This window comes from Vulpes lagopus, chromosome 2 (genome assembly GCF_018345385.1).
Source record: "Vulpes lagopus strain Blue_001 chromosome 2, ASM1834538v1, whole genome shotgun sequence".
Lineage (NCBI taxonomy): Eukaryota > Metazoa > Chordata > Mammalia > Carnivora > Canidae > Vulpes > Vulpes lagopus.
The window spans coordinates 171,200,096-171,214,340 of record NC_054825.1 but is presented as its reverse complement, the minus strand read 5'-3'; the positions used below and the strand labels follow the sequence as shown (position 1 = coordinate 171,214,340).

The 14,245-nt window shown below is 46.4% G+C and overlaps 1 protein-coding gene across 1 annotated transcript; it reads left to right on the top strand.

Moving 5' to 3' along the window:
• Positions 1–7,515: 7,515 nt before the first annotated feature.
• On the top strand, positions 7,516–13,805 carry PSMD8 (proteasome 26S subunit, non-ATPase 8). The gene is made up of 7 exons (XM_041746504.1): positions 7,516–7,878; positions 8,883–8,955; positions 9,059–9,161; positions 10,230–10,395; positions 11,362–11,462; positions 12,738–12,849; positions 13,579–13,805. The coding sequence occupies exons 1-7, from the start codon at positions 7,516–7,518 to the stop codon at positions 13,714–13,716; spliced, it is 1,056 nt and encodes a 351-aa protein (XP_041602438.1). The 3' UTR covers positions 13,717–13,805.
• Positions 13,806–14,245: the final 440 nt, after the last annotated feature.

The following is a 14,245-nucleotide window of genomic DNA, read 5'->3' as shown; positions in this document are numbered from 1 at the left end:
TCTCTAACCACTCTCCTCTATATACTCTCCTACTCTGGGAGTAGAGACCCAGGGGACACAAACTGAGGGGACATCAGGGCAGACAGCTGGACCAGCTTGTCCATAATGACATAGCTCCAGAGCAGGCAAGGGTGCTGAGGTCATGTTTTGATGCTTGGATATTACCAGAAGAGTACTCAGAGCTGAGAGGCCAAAGGACATGGCTCAATGTAGAAAGATGCTCCTGTAGAGGACAGCTCAGGACTGGAGCCAGAGACCCCAGGGAGGCAGTAGGCCAGAGACCTAGACAGAAGAGGATGGGGCTAAAACTAAAAAGCCTGGTGTAGGGAGGGGAGGAGGCAGCAGATGGGAGAGATGCTCAGGAGGCCTAGTGAACAGGCCATGGGGCTGGAGGACCATGAAGGGAGTAGGAACAAAGGAGGCATTTAAGAAAAGATCCAAGGCTGGAGTGCCTGGGTGGCTCAGTTGGTTGAGCATCTGACTCTTGATCTTGGCTTAGTCTTCATCTCATGGTCATGAGTTTGAGCCCTACACTGGGCTCTGCACTGGGCATGAAGCCTACTTGAAAGAGAAAGAAGAAAGAGAAGAGAAGAAAGAGAAGAAAAAGAAAAAGAAAGAGAGAAAGAAAGAAAGAGAAGAAAGAAGAAAAAAAGAAAGAAGAAAGAAAGAAAGAAAGAAGAAAGAAAGAAAAGAAAGAAAGAGAAAGAAAGAAAATAAAAAGAAAGAAAGAAGAAAGAAAGAAGAGAAAGAAAGAAAGAAAGAAAGAAAGAAAGAAAGAAGAAAGAAAGAAAGAAAGAAAGAAAGAAAGAAAGAAAGAAAGAAAGAAAGAAAGAAAGAAAAAGAAAGAAAGTCAGTCCAGGCTCTGCCCTGCAGACTGAGGGACAAAGAGGCTGTCCCTGAAGACCAGGGAGAAGGCGAGAGTTTGGGGGACTGACTGAGGCCTTTGGCGTCATGGCAAGTGTGGGAGGTCTGAGAGACTTCTGGAGGAGGCCATCCAAGAGGCTTCAGGAATGTCCGATCTGGGATTCAGGAGGGAGGTGAGGGATGGTCAAGCAATATGGCACAACAGTCAGCAGGAAAGACCCATCGAAAAAATTAATTGCAAATAAGGAAAATGTGATAATACCTTGTTTTGTCCTGTCTTAGTCTGTTCAGGCTGCTATAACAGAATACCATAAACTGAGTGACTTACAAAGAACGAATTTTTTTTTTAAGATTTTATTTATTCATGAAAGACAGAGTTAGAGGCAGAGACACAGGCAGAGGGAGAAGCAGGCTCCATTGTAGGGAGCCTGATGTGGGAATCAATCCTAGAACCCCGGGATCATGCCCTGAGCCAAAGGCAGATGCTCAACCACTGAGCCACCCAGGCTCCCCAGAAATTTATTTCTCACTGTTCTGGAGGCTGAAAGTCCAAGATCAAGGTGCCAGCAGATTCCATGTTTGGTTAGAGCCTGCTTCCTGTTTCATAGATGGTCATCATTTTGCTGTGTCCTCACTTGGTGGTAGAGGTAAGGGAGGTTTCTGAAATCTCTTATAAGGGCATTAATTCAATTATGAGGGTTCCCAAAGGCTCCATCTTTTAATACCATTACATTGGGGGTTAGATGTCAGCATATGAATGAGGGAGGGAGGGAGGGAAGTGGAGACACAAACATTCGGTCCATGGCAGATCTCTTTTCTTCAGCAGAATACACTTTCTTCTCAAGCACATGGAACATTCTCCAGGATAGAGGATATGTTAGGTCATAAAAAATGTCTTAATAAAACTAAAAATATTGGGTTAAAGTATCCTATTAAAAGGCAGAGATTGGAAGATTGAATTAAAAAAACAACGATAATTATATATATATATATATATAATTATATATATATATATATATATATATATATAGAGAGAGAGAGAGAGAGAGAGAGAGAGAGAGAGAGAATATGCATTTGGAGGGCAGGGCAGAGGGAAAGGAAGACAAGCTGACTTTGTGCCTAGCGGAGAGTCTGAGATCATGACCTGAGCTGAAATCAAGAATCTGCCACTTAACTGACTGAGCCACTCAGGCACCCCAAATTTGTAATTTTATTATTTTTATTTTTATTTTTATTTTTTTTCCAAATCTGTAATTTTTAAAATGTTCCAACAGAGGCGCCTGGTTGGATCTGTCAATAGAGCACGTAGACCATGTGACTCTTGATCTCAGGTTTGTAAGTTTGAGCCCCACGATGGGTATACAGATTCCTGAAAAAATATTTTTAAAAAATGTTCCAACAAAGAAAAGTCTAGGACCAAATGTTTTTACTCATGAATTCTACCAAACTTTCATAGACACATTATCACTAATTCTTATCAGACTCCTCCAAAAAATCATAGAGAACATTTCCTCTTTCTTACCCTCATATCTTTGTAACAAAGCCAGACAAAGACATCACGAGACAAGAAAACTAAAGGCCAATATCCTTCATGAATATAAATGAGAGAATCCTCAACAAGACAATACCAAACCAAATTCAACAGCACATTCTAAGGATTATACACTAAGACGAAGTGGGATTTATCATTGCAATCCTTGGAATGTAAGACTCAACATACAAAAAGCAATCAGTGCAATATATCACATTAGTAGAATGAAAAAGAAAACCATGATCATCTCAATTGATGCAGGAAAAAACACTGACAAAACTCAACACTCTTTTATAATAAACGTGCAATAGGCTAGGATTAAATGGGAACTTCTTTAACAGGGTAAAGGCAATATATACAAATCCCAAAGCTAACATCATACACAGTAGTGAAAGTGAAAGCCTTCCCCTAAGGTCAGGAACAATCAAGGATGCCCACCTCTATTAACATAGTATTGGAATTTCTAGCCAGATGAGTTAGTCAAGAAAAAGAAAATAAAGGCACCCAATTTAGAAAGGAAGAATTGAAATGATCTCTGTAGATGATAAGATTTTATATGTAGAATAAACACACACGCGCACACACACACACACACACTGTTAGAGCTCATAAGTGAATTCAGCTAACTTGCAATATGCAAAGTCAACACACCAAAACCAGTTGTATTTCTACACACTTTCTAATGAAACACTTTCTAATGAACAATCTGAAAAGGAAATTTCAAAAAAAAAAAACACACCCCATAATACTATTCACAACATCAAAAAGAATAAAATATTTACAAATAAGTTTGTACAGAGATGCTTGGTTGACTCATTCCATGGAGCATGCACCTCTTGATCTCAGGGTTGTGAGTTTGAGCCCCATGTTGGGTGTGTAGAGATTACTTTAAAATCTTTAAAAAATTGGGATGCCTGAGTGGCTCAGGGGTTGAGTACCTCCCTTTGGCCCTGGGGAATGATCCTGGAGTCCCGGAATCAAGTCCCACGTCAGGCGGGCTCTTTGCATGGAGCCTGCTTCTCCCTCTGCCTGTGTCTCTGCCTCTCTCTCTGTGTGTCTCATGAATAAATAAATAAAATCTTTAGAAAAAAATCTTAAAAAAATAAATTTGTACAAAGAGATGAAAACCACAAAACTCTGCTGAAAGAAATTAACACTTAAACAAATGGAAAGACATCCCATATTTGTGAACTGAAAACTTAGTTTTGTTAAGATGATAGTTCTGCTTGTATTCATTTGCTAGGGCTGCCATCACAAAATACCATGGATTGGGTAACTTCCACAACAGAGATTTATTTTCCTACAATTCTGGAGCCTAGAAATTCAATATCAAACTGTCAGCAGGTTTGGTTTCCGTGGCCTGTCTCCTTGGCCTGGCAATGGCTGCCCTTTTGCTGTGTTCTCACATAATCCTTCCTCTGTGTGGTCACATCCCTGGAGTGTCTCTGTGTGTCCAAATTTCCTCTTTTTTTAAGATTTTTTTTTTTTTTTTTTTACTGGGGCGCCTGAGTGGCTCATTCAGTTGAGCGTCTGCCTTTGGCTCAGATCATGATCCCAGGATCTTAGGATCGGTCCCTGCATCAGACTTTCTCCCTCTCCCTCTGCTCCTCCCCCTGCTCGTGTGAGCATTCTCTCTCTCAAGTAAATTTTTTTTTTAAAGTGTAAAAAATAAAAAATATTTTTATTTTTCTTACCAGAGAGAGAGAGAGAGAGAAAGAGCACGGATGAGGAGTGGGAAGGAGGCAGAGGCAGGAGGAGAGGGAGAAGCAGACACCCCACTGAGCAGGGAACCCCACGTGGGGCTTGATCACAGGATGCTTGAGCAACTAAGCCACCCAGGCACCCCCAAATTTCCTCTTCTTATAAAGACTCTTGTCAGACTGGATTACGGCCCACCCTGATAGCCCTCATTTTAACTTCATCACCTCTTTGAAGTCCCTATATCCAAATACAGTCACAATCTGAGGTACTGGGAGGTCAGGGCTTCAACATATCTTTTTTTTTTTTTTAACTTTTTTTTTTTTTAACATATCTTGAAGGGATCTCAGCTCATAACAAGACCCAAAGTGATATACGAATTCAAAAACAATCTCAAAATCCTAGTGGCAAATTTTGCATACATCGAGAAATCCATCCTAAAACTGATATGGAATTTCAAAGGACTCTAAATAGCCCAAACTATCTTGAAATAGAAGAACAAAGTTGGAGGGCTTATACTTCCTAATTTCAAAGCTGTAAAGCTACAGTAATTAAAACAGTGTGATACTGGCATAAAGACAGACATATAGACCAATATAATAGAACAGAGAGCTGAGAAAATAAGCCTTTACATATATAGTCAGTTGATTTTTGGCCAGGATGCCAAGATCATCTAATGGGGAAAGGACATGCCTTCCAACAAATGATGCTGGGAAATCCAGATATTCATATGCACAAGAATTAATTAGAACCCGACCTTATATCATATACAAAAATTACCTTAAAATGGATCAGATTCTTAAATTTAAGACCTAAAACTAAAAAAACAATTGACAATCTTGACATTTGATTTGGCAATGATTCCTTTTTTTATTTTTTTTTAAGATTTTACTTATTTATTCATGAGAGACACAGAGAGAGAGAGGCAGAGACAGGCAGAGGAAGAAGCAGGCTCCACGCAGGGAGCCCTACACCAACCGATCCCCGGTCTCTAGGATCACACCCTGGGCTGAAGGCGGCGTTAAACCGCTGAGCTACCCGGGCTGCCCGCAAAGAGATTTTAATATGACACAAATGTCTTTCATTTTGGTTAGAAAGTGATAGTTTATTTAACAAATGATTCTGGAAAAATTGACTATGAAGATGAAATAATATTTTAAGATTATTTATTTAGAGAATGTGCCCGTGGGCGAGGGGAGAGGGGCAAAGTGAGAGGGGGAGAGAGAATCTCAAACAGACTGTGCTGAGCCGGGAGCCCAAGGCAGAGGGCAATCTCAGGATCCTGAGATCATGACCTACGCTGAAATCCAGTTGGTCGCTGAACCGACTGAGCCACCCAGGTCCCCAAAGATGAAATCAAATTTTAGATCCCTACACCATAGCAAAAGTGAATTCAAGATTAATTAAAAATTACAAGTAGAAAAAAAAAAATTACATGTGGAGGGACGCCTGGGTGGCTCAGTGGTTGGGCGCCTGCCTTTTGCTCAGGTCGTGATCCCGGGATCCAAGATCGAGTCCGGCACTGGGCTCCCTGTGAGGAGCCTGCTTCTCCCTCTGCCTGTCTCTGTTTCTCTCTCTCAGTCTGTGTCTCTCATGAATAAATGAATACATCTTTAAAAAAATACATGTGGAAAAACAATTATTTTACCAAAAAAAAAAAAAGAATATTTGTTTTACTTTGGCATGGGAAGAACTTTCAAAGCATGACAGAAAACACAAGAGCCACTTTATTATTTTTAAAAGATTTTATTTTTTCATGAGAGATACAGAGAGAGGCAGAGGGAGAAGCAGGCTCCATGCAGGGAGCTCAATGCAAGAATCAATCCCCGGACCCAGGGATCACTCCCTGAGCCAAAGGCAGATGCTCAATCGCTGAGCCACTCAGGCATCCCAGCACAAGAGCCACTTTAAAGGAACAGTTGCACAAATTGACTAAAAATTTTGCATAGCAAAAAATAAAAAATATATATTCACAAAATAAACAGTAGACCAAAGAGATAGTTGCAACAGATATAACAGAAGGTTGTATCTCTAGTATGCAGAAGTGAAATGTATAGGGAAATGTAATGACCACACAGAAAATTTCAAAGAGGAAATCCAAATATTCAATAAACACAAAGAATGCTCAACTTCATTAGTACGTCAATGCAGGCTAAAGCAACTAAAAACTAGTGCTTGTCCCTTATTAGATGGCAGGAAAAAGAAGCACATTGCTTTTTAGAAGATATGGGTAGCAGGACTCAGTTGTTTTTTTTTTTTTTTTTACTTTTTTTCTTTTTAAAGGTTTATTTATTTGTTCATGAGAGACACAAAGGCAGAGACACAGGCAGAGGGAGAAGCAGGCTCCATGCAGGGAGCCGGATGCAAGACTCGATCCCCGGACCCCTGGATCATGACCTGAGCCAAAGGCAGGCGCTGAATGGCTGAGCCACCCAGGCGTCCCAGGACTCAGTTTTTTTTGTTTAAAAATTTTAAATAGGGATCCCTGGGTGGCGCAGCGGTTTGGCGCCTGCCTTTGGCCCAGGGCACGATCCTGGAGACCCGGAATCGAATCCCACATCGGGCTCCCGGTGCATGGAGCCTGCTTCTCCCTCTGCCTGTGTCTCTGCCTCTCTCTCTCTCTCTCTCTCTCTCTCTCTCTCTCTCTGTGACTATCATAAATAAAAATTTAAAAAAAAATTTTTAAATAATGGGAATCAATCCCTGGGTGGCTCAGTGGTTTAGCGCCTGTCTTCGGCCTAGGGCGTGATCCTGGAAACCCAGGATCGAGTCCTGCATGGGGCTCCCTGCATGGAACCTGCCTCTCTCTCTCTCTCTGCCTCTCTCTCTCTCTCTCTCTACTCTGTGTCTCTCATGAATAAATGAAAAATCTTAAAAAAAAAGAACACTTTAAAGACAGGTCATTTTACATATTCATTCATTCAGTCAGTTAACAAATACTCATTGACTGTACCACATGCTGGGAATACAGAAAAAAGAAAATTGATAAATATCCCTGCTTTTGTGGAGGTGACATTTTAAAGGAAAAGGCAGAGAATTGGGTTTGAGGAAAAAAAGGGGAGATGTTGAATAAGCAGGTGTGATAGGAATAGAGATTTAAAAAATGGGAACCCTCTGTTCAGACGCTGCATTTAAGACAGAAAGCCCTACGTTCAAATCTCAGCAGTCACAGTCTTCAAAGCCTGTCTATAGAGCTTTCCACACGGCTCCGCTACCGCCCCCTTTTGGCCTAGGGAAGCTCCTGTTAAGGTTGGAACCTCGAAGGCACGAACGTACGGTCGCGAACGCCTAGGCTGAAGCCAGGGCAGCCATATTGGTTCCGGGAGGACGGGAGGCGTTGCGACCGCTGCCATTTTCAGTTAGGGCAGTAGCGGACTTCCGGGCACCATCTTGAGTGACAGCAGAGGCGGAGCTCTGCTGACATGTTCGTTAAGGGCCGGACTCCCAGGGCACCTCCCCGAGAGCGACTAAACGCTAACGGCGGCGGGCGGAGGCCTGCAGCCGTAGCCCCGCCCCCTGCGCTGGGCTCCACCTCCCGGCCCCACTTCCGCCGGGTGAGCGTCTGTCGGCGTCGCTGCCGTAAGGCGGGCCGGAGGTTTGCCGCATCACGGAAGATGGCGGCCACGGCGGTAAACGGGGCGCCGGGCGCCTCGGGCTCGGGCACTGCGGCGGCCTCGGGCGCAGTCCTGCAGGTCGCGGCCGGCATGTACGAGCAACTCAAGGGCGAGTGGAACCGTAAAAGCCCCAATCTTAGCAAGTGCGGTGAAGAGCTGGGCCGTCTCAAGGTAGGGCTCGGCGGGGGCGGCTACGAGGGGTCTAGACCTAGCCGAGTTCCCGGCCGCGGGCGAGACCCGGGCGGGCCGGGGTATCCTGTAGGGGGGAGGATTCGGAACCGCCAAAGTGCGGGCTTAGAGGGGTGAAGAAGTGAGAGGGGCTTGGGAGGGATCACACACGCCCCGCGGGGGGCGACGGGGGGCCGGGCAGTGATGGAAATGTTGAGGCACAGCCGAGGGAGGGGTTAAAGTTTTGGTGTTCGGGGAGGCCTAGCTGGCTGGAGCGGCAGGATGGGAGTGTTGGGAGTTTTTCTGATGGGGGGTTCTTGACGAGAACAAGTGGGGAGTGAGGACTGGACAGAGTGATGAAAGAAAGAAGGCTGAGATGAAGGATTGTGTGGTTAGGCCAGACCAGATCAGGGTCTGAGAGATCTGGGGCTTAGGGGCACATGAGGGGGGCAGCCGAGTTTTGAGGACAGGACTGAAACTAGAAAAAATAGTCTCATAGGAGAGGACCAGAATGGTGCTCAGGGTGCTTCAGACCAAACGTGTTTGGAAAAGAGTACAAGTATTGTGGGTTGAGCTAAGTCCCTGTGTCTGATAAGTGATGTGTGGGCTGGGCAACTGGGGGATGGATGGTAGCTCCCTTTCCTTCCAGGTGTAGATTTGGGGGTGGATGGGAGGTGTATTTGGGCCCAACCCAATAGCGTGTGGAAAAGATACGCCAGGAATTGAAGATGCTAGCATTTTCAGGCATGGAGTGTGTCTGCTGTTTACCCAGTGGGGCTATTAATATTTGTAACATGAGGTCATCGGGAATGGGCACTCAGTGTGCCCAGGCCGTGTTCTGAGCGCTTTCTGAGGACTGACTCCTTTAAAACTCATAACAGCTTTGAGTCAGGGATGATGATTAGTTCCATTTCCTAGGTGGGAAAACTTAAAGCTTAGCAAAGGTGAGTAACCTGTTCTTGAGGTCCTGTCTTCTTTCTTTCCTTCCTCCCCTGCTCTCCTGTAAGCTGGTTCTGCTGGAACTCAACTTCTTGCCAACCACAGGGACCAAACTGACCAAACAGCAGCTCATTCTGGCCCGTGAGTGTCTTTGGGGCTGGTGGGGGGTGATGGGATGACCACCAGGAGTGGTGGTTGGGAAGGGACTTGGGCACCTCCTAAGAACTTGCTCTGTCACTCACAGGTGACATTCTGGAGATTGGGGCCCAGTGGAGTATCCTGCGCAAGGACATCCCCTCCTTCGAGCGCTACATGGCCCAGCTCAAATGCTACTACTTTGATTACAAGTGAGGATGGGGCCTGTCCCGATTGGGTAGGGGTAGGGGGTTATATGGTAGATTTTGGGGTTTTTTTCTTCGGTCACTGGTTCTCCAGCTACTCAAGTCATCTTCCTTCACCTAGGACCTCCCTCTTCGCCTAGTTCTGTCCTCAGAGGCTACAGAGTCTAGGAGTGGTCCTGGAGGTCCTTATCCTGGGATTTACCGCCTAGTCTCTGTTGGCCTCCAGTGTGTTCCCCTCTCCACGTTCCTGCACCACATTTCCACTCCCCACTGAGCTACTCTTACCAAACTTTCCTGCGGCCTCCAATGCTGTATCAGCCCTGACCTCTCTGGCTCTGCCTCCCCTGTCCCAGCCCTGACCCCTCCTGCCTGTGCTCCTCCCATCCCACCCCTGTCTCTCCCATTGGCCTCCTAAAGTCAGAGGGGTCTTGGTCACTGCTGTGTTTCAGTACTGCCTAGCACGAGGGTGGGCCCAGAGCAGGGATTCAGTGAATATGTGTTGAATATAGAACTTAATGGTTTTGAACTCAGTTGTGCTTGCATGGGTTAATGATTAATGATTAAGAATTTGGCATCAGAAGTGAGACAAACCTGAGATTGAAACTAATTTTGCCCCTTCCTATGTGGTCTTGGGCAAATTGCTTCACCTCCCTATGCCTCAGTTTCCTTCATAAAGTGAGGGTGATAACTCTAAATATCATAATCCTAGCTAACACACAATATTTATTTGAGCCAAGTACTATTCTGATCGCTGTACTTGGGTTAAGTCATTTAATTCACTTAACTCTTACTCTCTTGACCTACCTTCTAAGAGATGGACGCTGTGGTAATACTCATTTTATAGTTAGGGAAACTGAGGCTGAGTCAGTTTACTGAAGTGAGGTCACCTACTTGGGCCCATATAACTTGTGATTTCTTCTTGCCTCTCTGGGCTTCAGTTTCATTTGAAAACCTAGGACCCAATACCTCTCCAAGGAGATAGCATGGGGCAGTCAGGGTCCCTGGAGCCTGGAGTGTGGTGGCTTGTAGGTTCGTAAGCCCTCCTTATGTTGATTCCCCCACCCTGGTCCACAGGGAGCAACTCCCCGAGTCAGCCTACATGCACCAGCTCTTGGGCCTCAACCTCCTCTTCCTGCTATCCCAGAACCGGGTAGCTGAGTTCCACACAGAGTTGGAGCGGCTGCCTGCCAAGGACATCCAGACCAATGTATACATCAAGCATCCTGTGTCCCTGGAGCAAGTGAGGCTGGGGAATGGGGGGAGGGGAAGGATCTGAAGGGAGAGGTGCAGGTATAGACATTAGGGAAGATTTCTTGGAGGAGTGGGCAGGGTTCACTTGTCTTTTAGCCCGGGGACTCATTTATCCAACAGCTCTTGAGCTCCAGCCACATAGTATATACTGTGGTTGGTTTTCAGACTGTACTGCAAACAAAACAGATTAGAATCCCTGATCTGGCGGGCGTGATGAGAAAGCAGACAGTAAACAAAAAGATTAAGTAATCTATGTGGTCTGTCAGATGTTAAGTGCTATGGAGAAAAAGTGGAGAGTTGGGGCAGGGGTGAGTTTTTTGGTAGGGTGGTCAGGTAAAGCCTTGCTAAAAAGGTGAAATTTGAGAAAGATTTGAAAGGGGTGATGAACCCAACCACGTGGACATCTGGGGGTGGGTGGGAGTGAACCAAGTAGAGGAGCAGCCAGTCCAAGGTCCCAAGGCAGAAACATGCCTGTTGTGGCTGAGGGTAAACAATGAGGACAATATTTCTAGAACAAGGTGAGCATGGTCAGAGAAGAGCTTTAGTATGTACTCTAAGGTTAGGAAGTAGTTCCTCAAGTTGAGGTCTCATGGGAGGATTTTGCTATGGTGAGGATGGGAACGAGCAGTTATAGCAGGCAGCACAGTTGGGCAAAGCTCTGTCTCCCACCTGTGATTGGAGAATAGATAAGATAAATAGCTACCAGCCAGGGCAGGTTGGAGAAAGAGTGTGTGTGTGTGTGTGTGTGTGTGTGTGTGTGTGTGTGTACAGATCAGGGAGGGCTTCCTGGAAGAGATGGTGCTCAGTCTGCATGGGGAATGCATGACTGTATGCTAAGAGTGTTCTAGCAGAGGGGATTATGGAGGCACTAGGAATGTGGTGAGCCCTCAGCTTGTAGGCCCCTTGTGCTACCTCTTCCTCATCCTCTTTTTCCGCCCCACCCTGGCCTCTACAGTACCTGATGGAGGGCAGCTATAACAAGGTGTTCCTGGCCAAAGGCAACATCCCTGCTGAGAGCTATACCTTCTTCATTGACATCCTGCTTGACACGATCAGGTATGTGGGGAACAGGGTCCTGTGGTGGACAGAAGGAGCTTGGACTCTGGAGTCAGACAGCCCTGAGTTGAATCCCGTTCTGGCCTCTTATGGTCTGGAGAGGCTGGGCACGTCAGTTCTCTTTTTCTACGAACTGGAACCTGTCATGAGATTGTGGAAAGCAGCTCTCATCTCACTGTGGGCTGTTTATCTGTATGCCCATATGATCCAGGGATGGGCTTGGCACCCAGACAGCGCTCAGCAGACAAGAACCAAGCTGCCTGTCTTAGAAGTACTCCAGTGCACGAGGCATATGACCTCACCTCAGGTCACCTAAGCTCTGCAACCCTCAGTTTCCTCTTCCTTAGAGTGGGGCCATGAAGTCCTGCTCAGAGGTGGAGCCGTGCACAAGTGACATGGCATGCGTAGGTGGATGACATTTACACATCCCTTGAGGAATAAAAGGGCCTGGGTGGTGGCAAAGCTAGTTCATGGAGGCAAAGTGCCAGACGGAGATGGGTTTCCATTTCTTGGATGGCAAAACCAAGCCCGGAGATGTGGTGGGAGTGACAAGGGATAGTTTAGTGAGTTTAGGTTATTTATTTTTTTATCTCTGAAAAGTTATTTCAATTCAGTTAATTAACAAGTAATGTATTATTGGTTTCAGAGGTAGAGGTCAGTGATTGGTCAGTCTTATATAATACCTAAGTTATTTTTAATTAAGTACTTTGGCTTTCCAAAATGAATAGAGAGTAATATATAATGTGTGTCTGCATACCTGCCACTTGGTCTAAGAGATAAAATACCTCAGAAATGGATGCACACTCCCTGTTACTATTTTTTTCCCCAGAGCTAACCCCTTCTTCATTTTCAGTGACTTGATCCTTTTTCTACTTCAGTATTGATCTTGATGCCTCGTAACAGGTAGCAAGAAACCCTCTCAGGATCAGATCTAGAAATGGGGTACAGCACCCTTGTGTGTGTAGCAGGGGAGGAAGGGTTCTGTAAAGAGATCCCTTCATGTGAATCCCAGGCGGGGTTTCAGACAGCCTAAAGTCCTCCTGGCTGGGGGTGGGATTCAAGAGTTTGGGCCCAGTAGTCTGAGAGATCTGGACACTGCCGTGGCCCTGGGTTTGCACCTCTGCTCAAGCTACTCTCTCTCCCCAAGCCTTGAGCAGGGCAGGAAGCACGTACCAGCCATCGGTGCTGAACTGAAGGGTCATGCAGGTCAGACCTGGGAGGACAAGGCCTGGAGAATTGTCGGTGCTCAGTAATGAGAGTCTCATCTTTCCCCAGGGATGAGATTGCTGGGTGCATCGAGAAGGCCTATGAGAAAATCCTTTTCACTGAGGCCACCCGGATCCTCTTCTTCAACACACCCAAAAAGATGACGGACTACGCCAAGAAGGTGGCTGGGATGCAGGGCAAGGGGCCGTGGGGCCAGGGGTGTACTCGCAATGGGGGGGGGAGGGGGGAGGAACGCTGGAGCAAGACTGCACATTTAAATCCAGCTGTGTGACCTCAGGCGGGTTGCTGAGCTTCTCTGAACGTCAGTTTCCTGATGTGTAGAGTGGGACTAGAATTTAACATGTGAGATGAGCTTAGCACAGCACCTGGCACGAGGTGGAGATGGACGCTGATGCTCAGTACCTGTTGAGCTGTTGTCCTTCAAGAATTCCTGAGAGTTTGCAGCTTTTCTCCATGAGACTTTGCCTCATTTGACCTGGGGTATTTATGCAGGAGTAGTGCCTCTGGAGATGCTGGGGCATGGGGTATAATGACCCCGGTGACTGAGGAGGGTCAAGACCAGACTAGAAGAGGTGAAATTGAACTTGAGCTATGGGCACAGCTGATATTTAGTGATCATTTACTCTGGGCCAAACTCTTCTCACCTCATTTAGAGGTGTTGACTCACTGAATCCTCACTGCAGACCTAGAGAGGTGTGTGATTAGAGTCCTTGTCTCAGACATGAACTGAGGCTCAGAGAGGTGAAGGTACTTGTCCAGAATTGTGTGGGTAAAGTAGGGTTGGTGAGGAATGTGAGGCAGGACCCGCGTGGGCAAGCGCTGGTTCTACAGGGTGGGGTGGGAGCCTGTGTGATCACCCCACCCATCTGTCATCCTTCCCTTTCTGCAGCGAGGGTGGGTTCTGGGCCTCAACAACTACTACAGCTTTGCCAGCCAGCAGCAGAAGCCAGAAGACACCACCATCCCCTCCACGGAACTGGCCAAACAGGTCATCGAGTATGCCCGGCAGCTGGAGATGATCGTCTGAGTCCACCAGGCCCAGGGGTGGGGCAGGGCTTGCAGTATTTAAAGCAGTGGCAGTGCAGGGCTTTCTCCAATAAAAGTGGATTGACATTCTCTCTTCTAGGCCCTTGTCTCCCCGGGTGGAACGGTGGGGAGACAAGTTCCTTATCTCTGAAGAAAGACAGTTGAGAGCCCTCTGGGGTCTGAGATAACCCTCTGTTGGGTCAGCTTCCATCCAGTGGCCACTGCTCAAGCTCTCAAATGGCTGCCCATTGCGGGGCCCCAGATGCAGGAGAGCACAAGTTCCAGGTAGAGGGACTGTTGAAGGTATGGACGCACACAGCAGGGCCAGGCCAAGGCACGAGCTTTTCAGTGAAGGGGGTAAAGCATCACAGTTTAAAATGTTTGCGATTAAACTGGTTTGTTAAATGACATGTGAAATGGAACCCTGTGGTTCTGTGGGCTACCAGTTTGAGACCTCTGGAACGGGAGTTGTGGGTCCTGGCATGGGCTTGCCCTGATTCCCAGCCTTCCTGAGACAATGCTGTAACTTC

What these genes read in the sequence shown, in the direction of transcription:
- PSMD8 (XM_041746504.1), top strand. Translation starts at nt 7,516, where the DNA reads ATGTTCGTTAAGGGCCGGACTCCCAGGGCACCTCCCCGAGAGCGACTA. An exon ending in ATCCTGCTTGACACGATCAG is followed by an intron (nt 11,463 to 12,737) that starts GTATGTGGGGAA and finishes ATCTTTCCCCAG; the next exon opens with GGATGAGATTGCTGGGTGCA. An exon ending in TGACGGACTACGCCAAGAAG is followed by an intron (nt 12,850 to 13,578) that starts GTGGCTGGGATG and finishes CCCTTTCTGCAG; the next exon opens with CGAGGGTGGGTTCTGGGCCT.